This window comes from Bombus bifarius, unplaced genomic scaffold (genome assembly GCF_011952205.1).
Source record: "Bombus bifarius isolate JDL3187 unplaced genomic scaffold, Bbif_JDL3187 scf7180000010271, whole genome shotgun sequence".
In the NCBI taxonomy this organism is placed as follows: Eukaryota; Metazoa; Arthropoda; class Insecta; order Hymenoptera; family Apidae; genus Bombus; species Bombus bifarius.
Window position 1 is genome coordinate 6,175,954 of NW_022885586.1, and position 16,581 is coordinate 6,192,534.

A 16,581-nucleotide genomic window follows, 5' to 3' on the forward strand; every position below is an offset into this window, starting at 1 on the left:
GTATAAATAAGGATGCGAGTTAATGAGTGAAAAAGATATAAAATTTATGTATGAACCATTTTATTGCCTTTGTCTCGAGAATAATACAATTAAGTAATGGCTCATTTCATGAAGAAAGGTAAGTATTGATGCCATTTTTTCCTTATTATGGTTAAGATGAATGTGGAAACTGGAAGCGGTACGGGTTATTTTGTTGGCCACACTGCTTGTATCGCCATGTTTCTTACTTTCCGTTTGTTTGCCAGAAGGAATAGTGGAATAAAATGTGGTAATGGCGAGTGCGTCTGTTCCGCATATTTGATGTTGTGATAAAGTTGGGCGTACGCGTCCGCCTTATCAGTCGTGACAATTTTTTTTCTTTCAAGTATGTCTACTTAATTTACGTGTATATACGTAGGTTTTAAAGAAATATAACCGACAATAAAAAGAATAAAGTGTCCAGTGTGTGATGTCGGTGATTCATTATCGGAATATGGAAGTACACGACAGATAATAGAAGATAATCATATTATACGAAATAAAGTTTATAATTTTATATATTTTACAACACGTGCACTTCATCCATCATATTCGACTTCTAAACCCTCAAAGAGAATTTTAAGTACACTATTGTATTAGAAATAATCAATACGTGCCCGTAAACGTATAACAAGATAATATGAAATCGGAACGAGCATGAAGGTAACTGTGTGTTTCGACAACGTTAGAGTGGTGGTTCCTTGTGGGGATGGAACCCTACTGGTTAAAGATTTAATGCATGAGGCTACTTTAAGATATAAAAAGGCAACTGGAAAAAATGATAGTGCATTAACTATAAATAGTTTGTCCTCCTTAACTGGAGGTGGTCTCCTGGATCCAGATGATAGGTTATGTGATGTAGCTGATGACAGAGAACAGATTGTTGCTCATTTTGTTAATCCTGATGTTACGCATGCTGGTGGTGATGGGGCAAGTTCAGTTGGCACGAATAGCCCAGACTTTTTTCATCCAGATAGTAAAGAACCACCTTATACAATTGATGCACATTCCTCCATTTCTGTAAGCGGTATTAAAAGGGAAAGCACCAAAAGATTGTCAATGCATGCATTGTCAACCAGAGAACCTTGTTTAACCACATATTCTGCTCAGTCCCTTCCCAGAGAATCTCGGCGTAGAGAACCACTGGGACAAGATGCCAAAGTGTCATTTAAGTATGCAAATGCTAATATAGAACCAGGAGATCAAGGAGAAATTAGAGAAATTGTGATAAAGAATGAAGCAGGACCACTGGGGCTTCATGTGGTGCCATGTTATGATTTATTGGGTAATGATCAAGGACTTAGAGTCGAAGGTATTGAGCCTAATGGCAGAATTGCTAGAGATGGGCAAATTGACCTGCATGATAAGATCATTAAAATAAATGGACACAATCTATTGCATATACCATTTTTTAAAGTGCAAGAGATCTTTCGTACCTGTATGACAGAACCATGTTTGCAAATTTCCATAGTAAAACATAAGAAGCCGCAAGAAAAATCATTGCATAAAAATCATGGCAATACTAGTGGAGGGTCAGAAAAGGAAATTGATGATAATGTTAAAAGACTTCAATGCAGTAATTACAATTTGCTACAGACAGCTAACACCCGTAAGATTGGACGTATGATAGAGATAGAATTAACAAAAGGCAGCAATGGTCTTGGATTTAGTGTCACAACACGCGATAATCCTGCAGGAGGTCATTGTCCGATATATATTAAAAATATATTACCAAAAGGTGCTGCAGTTGAAGATGGTAGATTAAGATCTGGGGATAGGCTGTTGGAAGTAAATAATAAAGAAATGACTGGTAAAAGTCAAGCAGAAGTGGTTTCACTTCTCAGAAGTATTCTACCTGGTGGAAAGGTAAGGATGGTGGTATCGCGCCAGGAAGAAATCTCCTCTAGTATTCCAGACTCTCATTCTCATGGTACTTCCACGAGTCAAGCCTTAGAAGCTACAGATAATTCAAAATATTGGAATGCATTGAATACATCACCGAAGAAAAAGAATACAGAAGTGCAAGATAAACTTAATACCCATAACTATGATAAGTGCACTTTTAAACCAGTGAAGTCTACATCAGAAGATATTGTTTTATCACCACGTAAAAATCGCATGATTTTAACTTTAGACATACCAGTACACGATTCAGAGAAAGCAGGACTAGGTGTTAGTGTTAAGGGAAAGACTACTAACACAGATGAAAACACTAACATGGATCTAGGAATTTTTATTAAAAGTGTCCTTCATGGGGGTGCAGCCTCAAGGGATGGGAGATTGAGGACCAATGATCAATTGCTCAATGTTAATGGGGTGTCATTATTAGGATTATCAAATTCAGATGCAATGGAGACATTGAGAAGAGCGATGCTCAATACAAACAGTTCTGTAACTGGGGTGATCACTCTTACAATAGCCAGGAGGATATCTTCGTACGATGGAAATGATAAAAATTTATCAGAGAATTTGTCTTCTCATTGTAAACTGGAATCAGCTAATAGTATATATATTTCTGATTCTACGAAAGGCAATGAAGGCAGAGTAAAAGAAAAGAATAATTTGAATTCCCAGTCAGACATCTTGGACAACGGCGGATTATTGTCTTGTGTGACCGCCTCTCCATGGAATCCAGTTATCGATAGATTGACCGAACAATATAATAAGAATAGTTTAAGGAACGAAAGTTACTGCATCGCTACCAATAAAACGTGGATAGAATCTGCTAGTACCGTGAAGAAGATTACGATAGGACAGCGCGACGATCGCGCGGAACCAGTATTGCTAGAAGACTCCAATGACCCACAGTGCAATGAAGCTAAACGAAACACAGATGATAAAGATAGTCAGTATTCCGGAGATCCAACCTACGATAGTCAATTATCCTTGGAAGAATTTAATTCCTCTTCCAATAAGTTTTCGCGCGACGCTTTAGGTAGACAGAGTATGTCGGAGAAGCGACACGCCGCCTTAGATGCCAAGAACACAGATACTTATAAGAGAAATAAAAAATTACGGGAAGGGCGCGAAAATAAGAATCAGGAACAGACCAATCAGAAACATTCGAATCAATCGGTTGAGTCAGAGGATCCAACTAAACGAGGGTGTAAATCGGACATTTACGATAAGAATAAAAATAAAGGCACTACTGACGGTAGAACGGCCAGTGAGAGTAGTATGAAACGATACGAAAAGTCCGTAGATCCTGCTCAGTCAGAATACGTATATACTATACCTGGATGTAATAATAAATATACATCACCGAGGAAACATTGGCTTGTTGACGATGTACATGGCGAGATAAGGAGTAGCAATAATTTTAAAGACGATCGCAAGGGTTTTCCAAATAGTCGGGGGGATGTGAAACAAGCATCTCTCAATTCAGCTTTAGATGATCGATATAAGCGTTTGCGAAAGAAAGGTGGCATACGTTCGATGCTTCGATTAGGAAAGAATAGGAAATCGCTCAATTTCGGTGATAGTATAGAAGCTCGTCACGAATCCAGTAATTATTGCAGTGGAACGATTAATTATATCGCATAATATACAAAAGGGAATTTATAACGTAGATACGGAATTCAAGATATACATAAACATACTTGTGCATAACACCTAGAAAACACATATTATACACGAAATATACACATCTTAACACTCATTGCACGTGCGCTCGTACATGTACTTACACACATATATATTATGTACTTAAATATGTATGATTTGTTCCAAAGTGCCTTATATCATTGCAAAACAAAAAAATTTATTCTGTATATATACTTATATAATTTTTGTATTTGTCTTTAATTCGTACCGATCATGTATCTATTTTTAAAATAAAACTATGCACGTAATATAAGCAATGTGTAAGTTGAATAACCGATAATTTAACGAAACGGGAACTATTATTGATATTCATTAGACTCTTAAAATGTATTTGATTATAAATTTTATAACGCTAAAATTTTCTTGCAAATTTTAATTTATATCCAAGAGAAGCAATGTTCGATACAAACAGCATGTTGCCAAACTTGGGTGAGTTACGGTATGGTACATTAATTAAATAGATGGCAAAGAAATTTATCTTCATTACAAGTACAATATATGTTTCTTCTGTTCTAGCACTTCAGTTAACTCCGAATCAATTACTGTACCAACAGAAGCGTTACAGGGGAAAGATAAACATTAAAAAGCCGAAAATATATTTTAAGAAAAGAGTATTGAACAATCTTTTAACGCCGTTCTTTGTCAATCCCAACAAAGGTAAAACTCTGGAACAATTTTGTATAGAGTCACAAGAGGTACAAGCCGAGAGACAGTTGGGCCCTTACGATCAAATAATAGCGAGGGAAGTTCGTAATTGGTTTGACAATTCTAAAATGATTGGTTGCTTGCACGTAAACAGTATGAAGCAGCTGGATGTATTCGACGTTCAAGTTGCACTTTTCAGGGAAAATATGCACTACAAGTATTATGGGCCTCATATTATAAACCATGTCATTAAGAATTCACATTACAATGCTCTTGCCCCGTTAGTTAGCAAGTATACTTCGTTTGTGTTCAGTCCTGAAATAAACACGATTACTTTACAAAAGATTATCAAGAAAAGCAAGAAAATGTTTATAATGGGTACGTAATATGGAAATATGATTGCAGAGTGATTTTATTAGTCAGTTGATATTTTTGCAGGGGGAGTACTGGAAGGACAAGTCTTGAACTATGATGATTTTCTGAAATATGGAGAAATGGATATTATAACGGCGCAGCTGGGTTTGGTTCAAACATTACAGAATGCAGGAGGCCTTAACCTGAATCGACAACTCACACATCATCAGACGACGCTTGTAACACGATTGGAACAGATCGGTACAAATGAGACAACCTCCAACGATAAGAAATGAACAATCGGTGCCTGTATAATTGCAAAGCTACCTGTATCTATAATTTATTATATGTTTATGATGCACACGAAGCATTAAGTAAAGTACAAGTTATTCTCCCGTGCCCTTTATCACTACAAAAAATAAGAAAGATTGTTGGAAACTGAGGTGTCTACCTCTTTATTACTTCTTATTACTTCCAGTTCCATGAAGGACGGTTCCGCGATAAGGTTAATCGTTGAGCAAGCAGCGTGTGTGTGACATATACGCATGTAACTTATCAGTATCAGATTTATCGGTTATCAAACTCGTTATTAAATACATATCAACCCATTTGACTAGTGGTTTGCCCCGATACAATAACTTCGACAATAGTATAAAAATATTTTGGTTAATGGTGCACTGCAGTCCCTTTGTTTCATTATATGCACCGTTCTTTGTACGTCGTTGCGGTAATTGTATCTTCTGATGGTTCTCAGTGACAGTAATTGCAACGAGGATGACACTTGACTCCATTTTCTCCGCATCTACAGCCTCCGGACGTGTCTCCCTTTCCCTGCGAATCGCCCAAAATACGATCAATATTTAAACAAAACAATCGAGTCGCAACTGCATATATTAATATTTCAATATCGAATGATGATATTGTCACGTATCGACTACTCACTCCTGGACCCCAACGCGGGCCTCTTGTTACCCAGCATATCTCGGTCTTGCACATTGAGCAGCGTAACCAATCGCAACCCCATTTCTTCATCAGAACAACCGCACACGTGGGACACGCGAGTGCTTCACCTCTGTCCACCATTTCCTCGAGCATCTCCGCAGTTCTTCGCGATTCTTGATCCGTTTCTTTTGATAATCTTAGTTCTTGCTGATACTGCTTGCAGTTTTTACCAGTATGAATGGCCTATGGAGAAAAGATTTCTTTCTAATTTGTTTTAATGCAATATAGTATTTGAATTCCACTTTTCATGAAAGAAGTATAATTATTAAGTTTTGTTTTCCGACCTGACATGTGAGACAATTGTTTGCGCCGCATACAGGGCACAGGAAGTTGTTCACATCGTCGTCGTAGATGCACCAACCAGGACAGTCAGGAGTTTTACAGTGGAACGCGTTGTTTCCAGCATTATTCTCCGCTTGAGCGATTGATTTGGCTAAATGTTGCTGATAGATTTCTGGTTCAACGAGCTAAATAATCGTATCGTATTAAATTTTTTCTAAGCACTTATTTTTACCAAAATTTGAATGGTTAACTTACTGCTTTAATTTCACGTTCTTGGAGAGTAGACTCACAGGTGTATTGTGAGTCTCTGTAAGGACATTTCACTTCGGCTTCTTCGCAGTATCGAATCGTATTAACAATACATGACCTAGGAAAAATTACTTGCCGATAATGTGTTATAACTTTATTTCAAATTTAGTCAGAAGTTAATAGTATACCTGCAGAACATATGTAAACAATCCCTCAAAATCACTCCTTCACGAGGACCGTATGTAACGAAGCATACGGGACATTCGATCGGTTCGGAGTTCGGTATGACGTCACAGTTTTCCAAGGAAATTAATTCCTCGTATCTATCCATCTTCACTTCCACTGGCGTATTCCTCTCCTCTGTCCCCTGCAATTTTTGTTATACTTTATAGAAAAGATTTCTATATAAAAAAGGTAAACAAATTTCTAGAAATTGTTTAGTACCTGAGGTTCTTTGACTTCTTCGGGATCTTCTTCCACAATTTGTAACACTTCCGCAGACGTACTTGTATCATCGTTTATCACATTTGATACTTCTTCTGCAGCATTATCTTTCTCCACTCGTACCATATTTTCAGGTCTTAATTCTGCAACCAATTAATTATTAAATATTCCATTATACATTTATTGGTTTGCTTATTGTTATTACTATTTATTTTATTAGCTTACCTATTATTATTATCATTACCTGGAGCCACGAGGTACAAAAATACCGGAGAGCCATTTACGGCCTGTAATTCGTTTAGAGTCGCCTCATCGCGATCAGCTAAATTTTTACCAATGATCCATCGTTGCACGTTCGTCGGTATCTCGAATTCCGTGTGTATCTTTGCTTTCAACTCGGCCACCGTCATTCTGCTGGGCAGCTGTTATTATATTTGGGCTTAGTACAGCATTTAATATCGTCATATGGATTGGCAAACCTCGGCCATCTTGATTTGAGTAGGTAACGCTATTTACCTGAAGTGGTATCGGTCCCTGGTGAGCAAGCTTGTCCTCAATGTACATATTGACTTTAATCAACTGATCTTTGAGACGGGCTGATCGTTGCCGAATCACGGAACAATGAATCTTAAGCCGTGCTAGTTCCTTTGCTAAACCAGCTGCTTGTTGGTGATGACCAGATGCAATAGCTGCCTCTAGCTTTCTGAGTAATCGGTTTATGGCCAGCGTGTTCATATTCTTTTCCGCTGAATTGTCATCTGTCGCAAACAGAGAGAAAGCACAAGCGTTAAAATGATAGCAGGGAAAAACGCGTGACATTAAGCAATAAATTTAGACAAATGATTCATTCAGAAAATCCCGCAACTATCTAGGACAATCAACTAAATCAAAGTTACCTTCTTCACTACCTTCGAATGTATCTTCCTTCGTAATGAATTTTCGTTCAATTACGGGCGGTGTTTTCGGCATTTCACTGGTATTATCAATTTTCGTAACGATATTTCGCTCGGAACCAGTATGTTTGGGCGAGGGAGTAACACGTGCATTCGCGTAGATCGATTGCTCGATCACATTAGCGTAAGTGTTTTCGTTGAACGCGGGTGTTCTCGTCGTTTTTGTTGCTTCGATTTCAGCAAAATCTCGTGGTCGTATGAGCTGGAACGTATTTTTCACCAATCCTGAACCACCTAAATTCTTCCCTGATGTTTTGTATAGGACGTTTTCTTGTTTCCAACCCGAGGTGGACGGTTGTTCCGCGGATGTAGAAGGCTGATTCAATCTTCGTATATTTCCACTAGTTTGTACGGAACACGATACCTTCTGTTTGTCGGGCTCGTAATCATTTTGCAGCGCTATATTCTCGACCTTCGTTACAGCGGAAACGAAATACGTAGTCTTGCTAGGGCCAGCCGCTACCTCTTTTTCCGGAGCCAGTTTCTCAGTCACGTCGGTGTTACGTGTCACAATCTTGCCCGGCTTCGAACGCTTTGGTAACGAGTGTTTCATTTCCTTCAACATCTCCTTTAAATCCGTTGTAATTGGATCCTCGATGGTGTTCAATAACGGTGACCTGGTCTTAGTCGATTTCGTTTTCGCGTTCGGTTCGGTCGGACGAAAGGTATCCTCGACGGCTATCGATTTTTCTGGCAGTATGCCGCTCTTTGTCTTGGCGTCTTTCTCCGCCTCGACTAGGATATCGAGCACTTTAGTTACCTTACTTGATATTCCGGCTTCTTCCTCGTGAACTTTACTTCTCTGATTAGTGGCTGTTGCGTTTGTGCGGGCCGCTCTACGATCAATAAGCTCCAACTCTTTCATACGCAATTGCTTGTCGATCTCGTCGAATATATCCGAGAATTCTTTTTGAACGCCATCGATACGTTGTCTGTCCAGCTTCTTTGGTTCCTCAAAGATGTTTAAAGTTGTGTGTTCCTTAGCTTCCACGGAGCTACGAGGAAACAAGGGTCTTCGTTGGTCCTCGTTACTCGCTTTTGTTTCCTTTTCCTTCTTTTCACTGGAGACTTCCTGTCTGGATCTAATTTTTTCCTCCATTACGGACATCGCGCTATCCTTCTGAGCGACCTGATCGTTCATTCTATTTGCAGCCAGTTGACTCTGCAAGAACGATATTCTGTTGGAAGTTTCACTGACCAGTCGATCTCTCTGCTCCTTGATCGAACTACCCTTTGCCCCCGAAACTTTCTCACCCATTTCCGTATTCTCTGACCGATTTCTAGATGTCTTTTGTTGTGGTGGAAAGTATCTAGATATATCTTTCTCGATGTGACTAGCCTGTCCGCTTGCAGACTGAACCGAAAATCTCGGATGATCCTTCCAATCATTAGCATGCTCGAAGGCCTTCGCATTTCTCACCACGTCTCGTTCAAACTTCGCCGGCTGCTGATCCCTGGCGTTCCTTGCGAAGAAATTGGCATTCACCGTGACCTTGGTTATGTTACTGATGGCGTTGAACTTGGAAATCAGAGCTCGCGTGCCACGTCTGGGCGACGAACTTTCCATTGCAGACGTGACGATGTCTTGAACGAGCTCCTCGTTCATATCGTTCCTTTTTTCGAAAGCATCTACGAATTTCGAAGATTTCAATAGCATCGAGGCTCTCGCTCGTGCTTGTTCTTCTTGTACGATCGCTGCGGCTTCTTTGTCAAGTTCGCTGATGTTCGTTAAAATCGACAGGCCGGATTTTCGTTTTGCTTCCTTCTTCCTGTCCTCCGTTTGTCCGCCACGATGGAAGAAGCTCCGCCTAGACAAAGACGCGTCCACGGAGTAGCTCGTGGAAGAAGCCGTGTTCGTGGCAGCACATTCTTCTTTTATTTCGATCGTCGAGCTTGTTGGCCCCCGGAGGACATCGCCCCTCCTGGACGCTCCGGAATCCCGAGAATGTTCGAAGACGCTCCGTTTATACCAAGGTCGTGGCATGGCGGTGCTCAGAGTCCCAATACCGGGCGCCACAGTCTGGTTGTCTTGAAGAACAGCGATGTCCGACGAACTGGCACTCGTGTCCTTCGTGTTCTTCTCCTTCGTACTTCGTTTCAATTCCCTTTTCGGCATTAGAACGCCTCCTTGAAGGACTAGCGTGTCGTTGCTCAGAGTTTGCGCGTCTTCGGTGTCTGCTGGTTTTTCTACGTCCATTCCGCCATCGGTAATCTGATTCTCGCACTTTTTCTCAGGCGAATTACTATCGACGATCTTCTCCGGTGGTTTCGGCGCGCGTCGCTTTCGCCTGCTGCTGTTCCTCGATGTTTCGCGTGCATCTACCTCTGTTGCTTTGATCGAAGTCACTGGAGGATTCGGTGCGCGTCGTTTCCCCTTCACGTGTACCCTTCTACGGGTGGAGTTTACGCTATAATGATTTTTTCGATCGTCTAGCCTTCTCAACGATTCCAACAATCGTCGATCGGGAAGCGGTAAATTTCCGCAAGAATTGAAGGTAGTCGACGGCTGTAGCGAGTATCTCGCGGTTATGTCTCTTCTATGAGAATGAGCGTTCGTAGGTAGCGTGCAGGCAACATCCGCTAACTCGTTCTCTTTGTTGCCAACTGCAACCTTCGAAGCTCCAGCCGCGAAGGGGCCAACTTCGGCCGCTTGTTCTAGTATGTCTAACGATAATCCATTATAACTGCTCAAGGTGCCAGTGTGAAAGGCGAAACTACGTACCGTGGTGGTACTATAAAACGTGTCTACGCTTTCCGCGCTCGACGATACGCTTCGTTGCCGGCCGTTTTCATTATCTCCGTATTTATCGATGGTTTTTCGCCTTTTGTCCACCGTTGATTCGCGATTACCGGACCGTTTGAACCACTTGAACAGGGAGAATCTCGCGTTGCCACGTCCTGCCTCGTGAACGTTACGCGACTCGTGGTCTACGGACGCTTCCGTCGCGACGACGTCCGACGTTCTTCCTTCCCGGTCGCTGATCCGTACGCCATTGGAGAATGTGTTCGTCTCGATGCTGCATGCGGCTCGCTGTACCATTCTTACTCACCGCATATTCCCTCTCGCAGCCAGCTCCGCCCCACTGCTCATCCACTGCTCCGCATAGTTCTTTATTTAGAATCACTCGAATGTGGTTTTAACTTCCTTCCAGTTCGTCTCTATAGGTAAAGCCAAACTCGTGGAACCTTCGAAGAATCTTCCGTTCTCATCCGACACAGCACACCTCTCGATTTCGCGTTACAACCAGTACGTTCTCTTTTGGTTTTAATTCAACCTATCCTCTGACTCTCTGTATATCCGATTTTCTAGTCTCTCGATGTTTTTTCGCCTATCCTCCAACGCCAAGCAAAAGGGAAATTCAACAGACAACGACGGCTGCCGGGTACGGACGCAAACTTGCGCGGAACATCGTGTTCCGATCGAGTTACGCGTTTCCCCGGCGTGTACGTGCGAGGAATGTATCGCGGAACGGTAAATCGACTGACGAATTTCGCTGCGAAACCGTCGGGGACGCTGCCGAACACGCACGACAAAGATACTCTCACTCTTCACTATTAATAGACGGGCCTTCTCCTGCCGTGGGTTATTTTCAAGTCCACTCTTGCTGTCTGCGCGCTCGCTGTCCGAAATCAAAACAGAGAAATACGGCCGTACGCGCGCGCTTTTTAACCACGAGCACCAACCTTTCGTTCATGAGTATTCTTACGATTCGTAGAAACGATTCTTTTTTACGGTATTTCAATTGACAATCTTACTTTAGATTTCAGGAGAATAGAACGTGAAACAGGTGTATCTATGACATATCCAAGTATTATATTATCTTTTGAGAAGTTGATTGAACGAACGTAGTTTTACGATTGGATGTAGATTTTTGTCATATGTCTGTTCTCTGACATAAAGACGACATATCCTAAAATAGGAGTATAATATATATGACGAACGAAGCAGGTACTTAATAGGCCATGCGCCGGATTTATATACAAACAGCTTAAACCATCCGATGTACACCGTCGCGGAGATTTGTATCACGGTATATGCAAACTCCGCTCTCGCCCACGGTATTATTTTGGGATTTGACTAATCCCGTGAGAGGGCATGGACCAGCATGGTGATGATCAGCGTCTCGCTTTTGAGTTAGCCGATACCAACTCACGAACAAATAAGTGTCGTCTTTTTGAAAAATATCCAAACTCACGTACACGTCATTCGATATTCGATGCCACGTTCATATACATACACATATAAGACACGAAACATGTTGGACCAAATATGAAGCTACAGAGTTCCTTTACGATTCGTCAGTCTCGTATTTTGTTTGCCATCCACCAAAAATAACGTCCGGTTTCCCGTAATATTTCTTATTACAAACTCCAAAAACAAACGATACTTCGGTCTACATTTTCTTCTGTTAAACGATATAGTTCCAAATAAACTTCTGGTTTAGATCATTCTGACGCTTCGACTCTCTGCTGATAATCTCCTGTTATAAGATCGCTATAACAGCTTGCCGCTTTCCTTCTTTTGCCGTTAGTTTTCCCATAAACGCGATTAATGCCACAGTAAGAAGTTTCGCCAGGGATGGTAGCGTGTCGTTCCTGCATACTCGCTGTTAATGAAATTTTTCGGTGATAACATAATTTTCAAAGAGGTGTCCCGTTTGGAAATCAACCAAGCAAATATTTTTAATTACAATTACCGAGTATGAAGAAAGACATCAGCGAGAGCTAACCTTTAGCGACCTTTAGCCTCAGGAACCAACCTAAGTATGTTTGCTCAAGAGTTTATAACGCGGCAGGTATCTCAAAAGTCAAAGCGGTTTCTCTGGAAAACATAACACGCGCGGCCATGATTCTACAGACGCACTCGCGTGCATTTACGCTATGCTCGCACAAACGGTGATGAAACACAATACCGGGGTACAGTGAAAAGGATTCGTTCATGGAAAAAGGGACGATGCTCTCCGTAGAAAACGCCAGGTGTTCCTATATTTTATTTAATTACTCGACAACATTCAAAGTTGCATCGCCGGCTATCCGCATTCCCGTTTCCAGTTAAGAGGTTTCATTTAAAGGAACCACAAGATATATGATTTTTTTATACCCTTTGCACGCCTTTGAAATAAGGCCACTGTTAAATAACCCCGTGCGCGCGGCAACCAGCAGTATTCTCGCGCGATCATACTCGCATCTTCACGGCGCGTTTAAATTGACCTATAGAGAGTTCCCTCTTATCTTTGTTCCTCGCACACCGTCCCCATGATCGTCTATCATTCACAGTAGTCGATAACAATAGTATGTAGGTTGGCGATAGAATATCGAATATGCGTTATAGTTATGCGTTTTTGATACGACCCCTCATCCCCAATTCCCTCATCTGCTCCAAACTGTGACATTCTCACTGAAAATTATCATTCGTTCTCGATTTCGTTCGATTATTACGAGCAATGAGACGGCGAATAGCGAACGACGTCGCCAAATAAAGTCTCCGAAAAGGCATCCTGGAGTGCTCCACGCGATGGAACCTAGACACGCTCACAACTTACTTCTCGTATACGTTCATGAACGAACGACGCCACGATGCTAACGTGTGCGTGGTCTTAGCTCACTTTTATTGTCGGAAGCCGAACTGGAGCGCAAGAGTCTACTACTACCCCCGTATACCCTCTTCTCGCTCTCCACTTCTCTCTTTTCTCCTTCTTTCTTCCTCTTATTCAGGAGTTTATTTCGCGAATCCACCCACCGCCCCGGCTTGGCTCGAACCCTGGTTCCACGGTACGTAGCAACGCCATATCGTGTCCTGAATACAAATCGCGATGTTTCCTTTCGCGAGTTTCCCGAAGACTTTCAGGACGCGATCATTACCATTAATGAAGAAGTCAACGATGCATCGGGCTCTTCTCGCTGTCTCTCTTACCGTTCCGTTCGAGCACCAAGCCCTTAGGAAGCACTTGTGGTTGTACCTTCGATCTCTTTCATGGTTTCTTTCTCGTGTTTCTTCATAGTCAAGTTCTCTTTCTTTCGCATAACTCAATCAGCAAAACGGCGAAGATGGGGATGGAGGAGAAGTTTCGTGGCCGATCGTAATACATGATTATTCCCTCCGGTATCGGGGCACCGGGTATATCCGCGATTTACAATTTTTATGCCAGATTCCCAGCAGAGCGCCACAAGTCGCGGCCAGCCACGATGTGTCGTTGAACTTTCAAAAGGTCGGTGCTGCGGCGCCATGCCATTGCTTAAAATTTAGTTACCCGTTGGATACGGGCGATGATGTTTTATTCAGCTGTACGCGCTGGGCCAACGTCGTGCTTACCCGGGGAACAGGGATACAAATTAATCGTGATCCAGGACAATTTTTGCTCCCTTCTCTCTCGACTTTCCTCGCCCTTTACTAGGCGAAAAGTTTTCCGCCATGTAAAACGGGATGTCGATCGCCGGCGACGACGTCGCTTCATTTAGACGACGCTTCTTGTTTTGACCCCTTGAATGAAGATTAAAGCGGAAATGCTTGATGATATCGAAAGTTTTTTATATTAAAAGATGCCTTTTTTAAATGGACGACTACCTTAGAATGACTTAGAACACGCTACAGCGCAATAAAATAAAAGTAATTATAAGTAATAAAAAGGAAAGGATCGTATTATTCAGACATGCGCCTCTACCACAATAAGTTTCAAAATATATTGGTTGGCTAATTATATTTTTAGTTGGTGATATATTTTTCTTAATATCCACGGTAATTTGATCGTATGCATATTTTGCGAAATTTTCCTTTCTATCGTTGCATTAGAATATAAAGCATTAGTTCTACGTGAAGTTCTTTCTGCACGAGATGTGCAAACGAACGCGTCCGTCGATGATTCTGAATTCTCGAATTGTTTGATAAGAGATAGCGAACGTTCGATATGGAAATTTTATCACATTGGCGCCTGCTCTGGAACTTATTGTGGAAAAGGCGTGCGTCTGAACAGTTTGATCTTTTTCTACTTTTATTCTATCACGCTATAACGTACACATAGGACTGTCGCCCATTTAACAGCACATGAACGGCATCAGATCAATATCGGCGTATTCATATTCTCTATTTGGAAGCTAGATTAATGCAGGTCGATTTTTTTTTCAAAAGCAAGCCATATACGTTATTGCCTTTTTTTATTTTATCAGAATAGTAGGGATCTTTTTACGCTGTGTTACAAATACAGAAGATTGATTTGCGTAATATTTAAATACAATGTTACCACTCGATGTTTTAGATTCTAAATAGATTGGTTCAATTACACTTAAAAAAAAGCAAGAAGTATTCGATATTAAAGAATAACTAGTTTAGTTACTAATCTCACATTTTACACTTCGTAACATTCATGTCATTTTCCAAATATCGTTTTATGTATGCTTTATCATTACAATTATTGTGAGTTTCTAAAACTTGTAGCAGCGCGCTTCGAGTTCAATGGATTTCGGTAACAACGTTATTACTGCGTCATAACGATATTTCCTGAAGTACATAGCCGCAGAGGAGCGGAAAAGGGAGGTTGGGAGCCTTGTACTTCGCACGATCTGTTCATCTTAACCCAGGAAACAGAAGGACCCGTGATACGTGAGGGAAAGTACTTCTTAGACGGACTTCGACTTGTGTGTTGGCCCTTTCGAACCCTTTGGCTATCTCCTTAGTTACACCGTTGTTCCGTACGTGAGCAAGATAGTTAGATTGTCTTCTCGAAGTTATCCACTGTTCGTGAAATTAGACTCCCGGCTTCTCTCTTCTCCATGTCCATACGTACGGCAAGCTGTGAACGTGTTTCTGTAATATCCGCAGTTGTTCGCTGATGAACACACGCTGGCTGGCGTGTTAGCCAGGCCGAGGATTCACGAAATAATCGCTGATACGCGCGTGCCAAATTACATTGCCGCGTAAATTTGTTTCGCGATGCTGCGAAATAAATTATGTATCGGCCGACGCACCCTCTTTATACCAACGGGAAATTCGATTTCTCTGTCGTTTTAACGTTGTCACATTCGGCCGGCAACCAATTACCCTTTCGATAAGCATAATATTAAAAGCAGGCTTAAACACAGCCAAATAAAGATCGATAGATGAATTCCCATCAAGATAATCTTCATTGTATAAATTCGATGTCGTTGTTGAAACTCTATCATTCTATTAAATTCTTTTCGTTGTTTCTCGATCGATAACAAAGCGGATAACCTCTGTTCACAAATGTCTTCGGATCCTCGTTCGATAGAAATTTCGATGGATCTTATAAAATTTTTACGTCACGAGTAACGCATCGCCTTAATCTTTCGTGCGATATTCCGAATGCTTTTTCCTCCACAATATTGATAGCTCCGATCAGCTATGAAATTGGTTCGCGGTAAATCTTCCACTTCAATCTCGTGGCATGGTTTAATGCGTTTTACGCTCTGCGCCTGCGGATCACCGAACTAGTCCTCCCGAATAGTATTAACTGAAACGCATACGATCAGCAGACGGTCGAATGGTCATTTATCAGAAACGGTAGCAGATCGATCCTGATAATCGTGCAAGCGATCCAAGAGTTAGAGGAGTTGGAATCCCACCTACGAGTGGCCGATTTAGAGAACGTAATCACCCTTATCTTCGTTGTTCGTTCTATTTACCACTGAAAACAGGTCGGCTGCCTATTATCCCGATGTTTGTTACCAGTAACAACGATTCTCCACACGTCACGGATAATAATCAGGGATGAAGCACGCGTGTTACGTCCATGCATCATCATCCACATCAGGGCAATCTACCAGGGGTGATCGATTCGTTGCTATTCGTCTGTCATCAAATTAATTGTTATCCAGCGTATTTGGTAAAATGCGGTCCTTCGTTGAATCGTCGATAGAACACACAGGTTTGTCGTCGAACGTGCGTTTGTTTCCAATACAGCCATCCTGAAAGGTGAACGATTATTAATAACACGCGGTTATATTTGCTATATATTAATTAGCACGAAGAGGATGAATGATATATTCAATGAGTTCGAGCGTGGGGACTTGATAAAAG

The 16,581-nt window shown here is 41.5% G+C and overlaps 2 protein-coding genes across 3 annotated transcripts; one reads left to right on the forward strand and one right to left on the reverse strand.

The window, feature by feature from the left end:
* Window positions 1-135: 135 nt before the first annotated feature.
* Window positions 136-5,062, forward strand: LOC117216593 (partitioning defective 3 homolog). The gene is given in 4 exon segments (XM_033463414.1): window positions 136-3,523; window positions 4,138-4,644; window positions 4,705-4,907; window positions 4,909-5,062. Coding segments are annotated over 4 exon segments (3,585 nt in total). The 5' UTR covers window positions 136-675; the 3' UTR covers window positions 4,936-5,062.
* On the reverse strand, window positions 5,049-11,329 carry LOC117216590. 2 transcript variants are annotated; one of them, XM_033463410.1, is made up of 9 exons: window positions 7,506-11,329; window positions 7,114-7,355; window positions 6,842-7,019; window positions 6,598-6,740; window positions 6,342-6,520; window positions 6,160-6,271; window positions 5,907-6,089; window positions 5,563-5,805; window positions 5,049-5,451 (listed from the first exon to the last, which is right to left on the reverse strand). In XM_033463410.1, the coding sequence occupies exons 1-9, from the start codon at window positions 10,588-10,590 to the stop codon at window positions 5,371-5,373; spliced, it is 4,446 nt and encodes a 1,481-aa protein (XP_033319301.1). In that variant the 5' UTR covers window positions 10,591-11,329; the 3' UTR covers window positions 5,049-5,370. The 2 variants fall into 2 exon arrangements, with proteins under 2 accessions (XP_033319301.1, XP_033319300.1); XM_033463409.1 differs by having other exon boundaries at window positions 7,494-11,319.
* Between the last annotated feature and the right edge of the window lie 5,252 nt (window positions 11,330-16,581).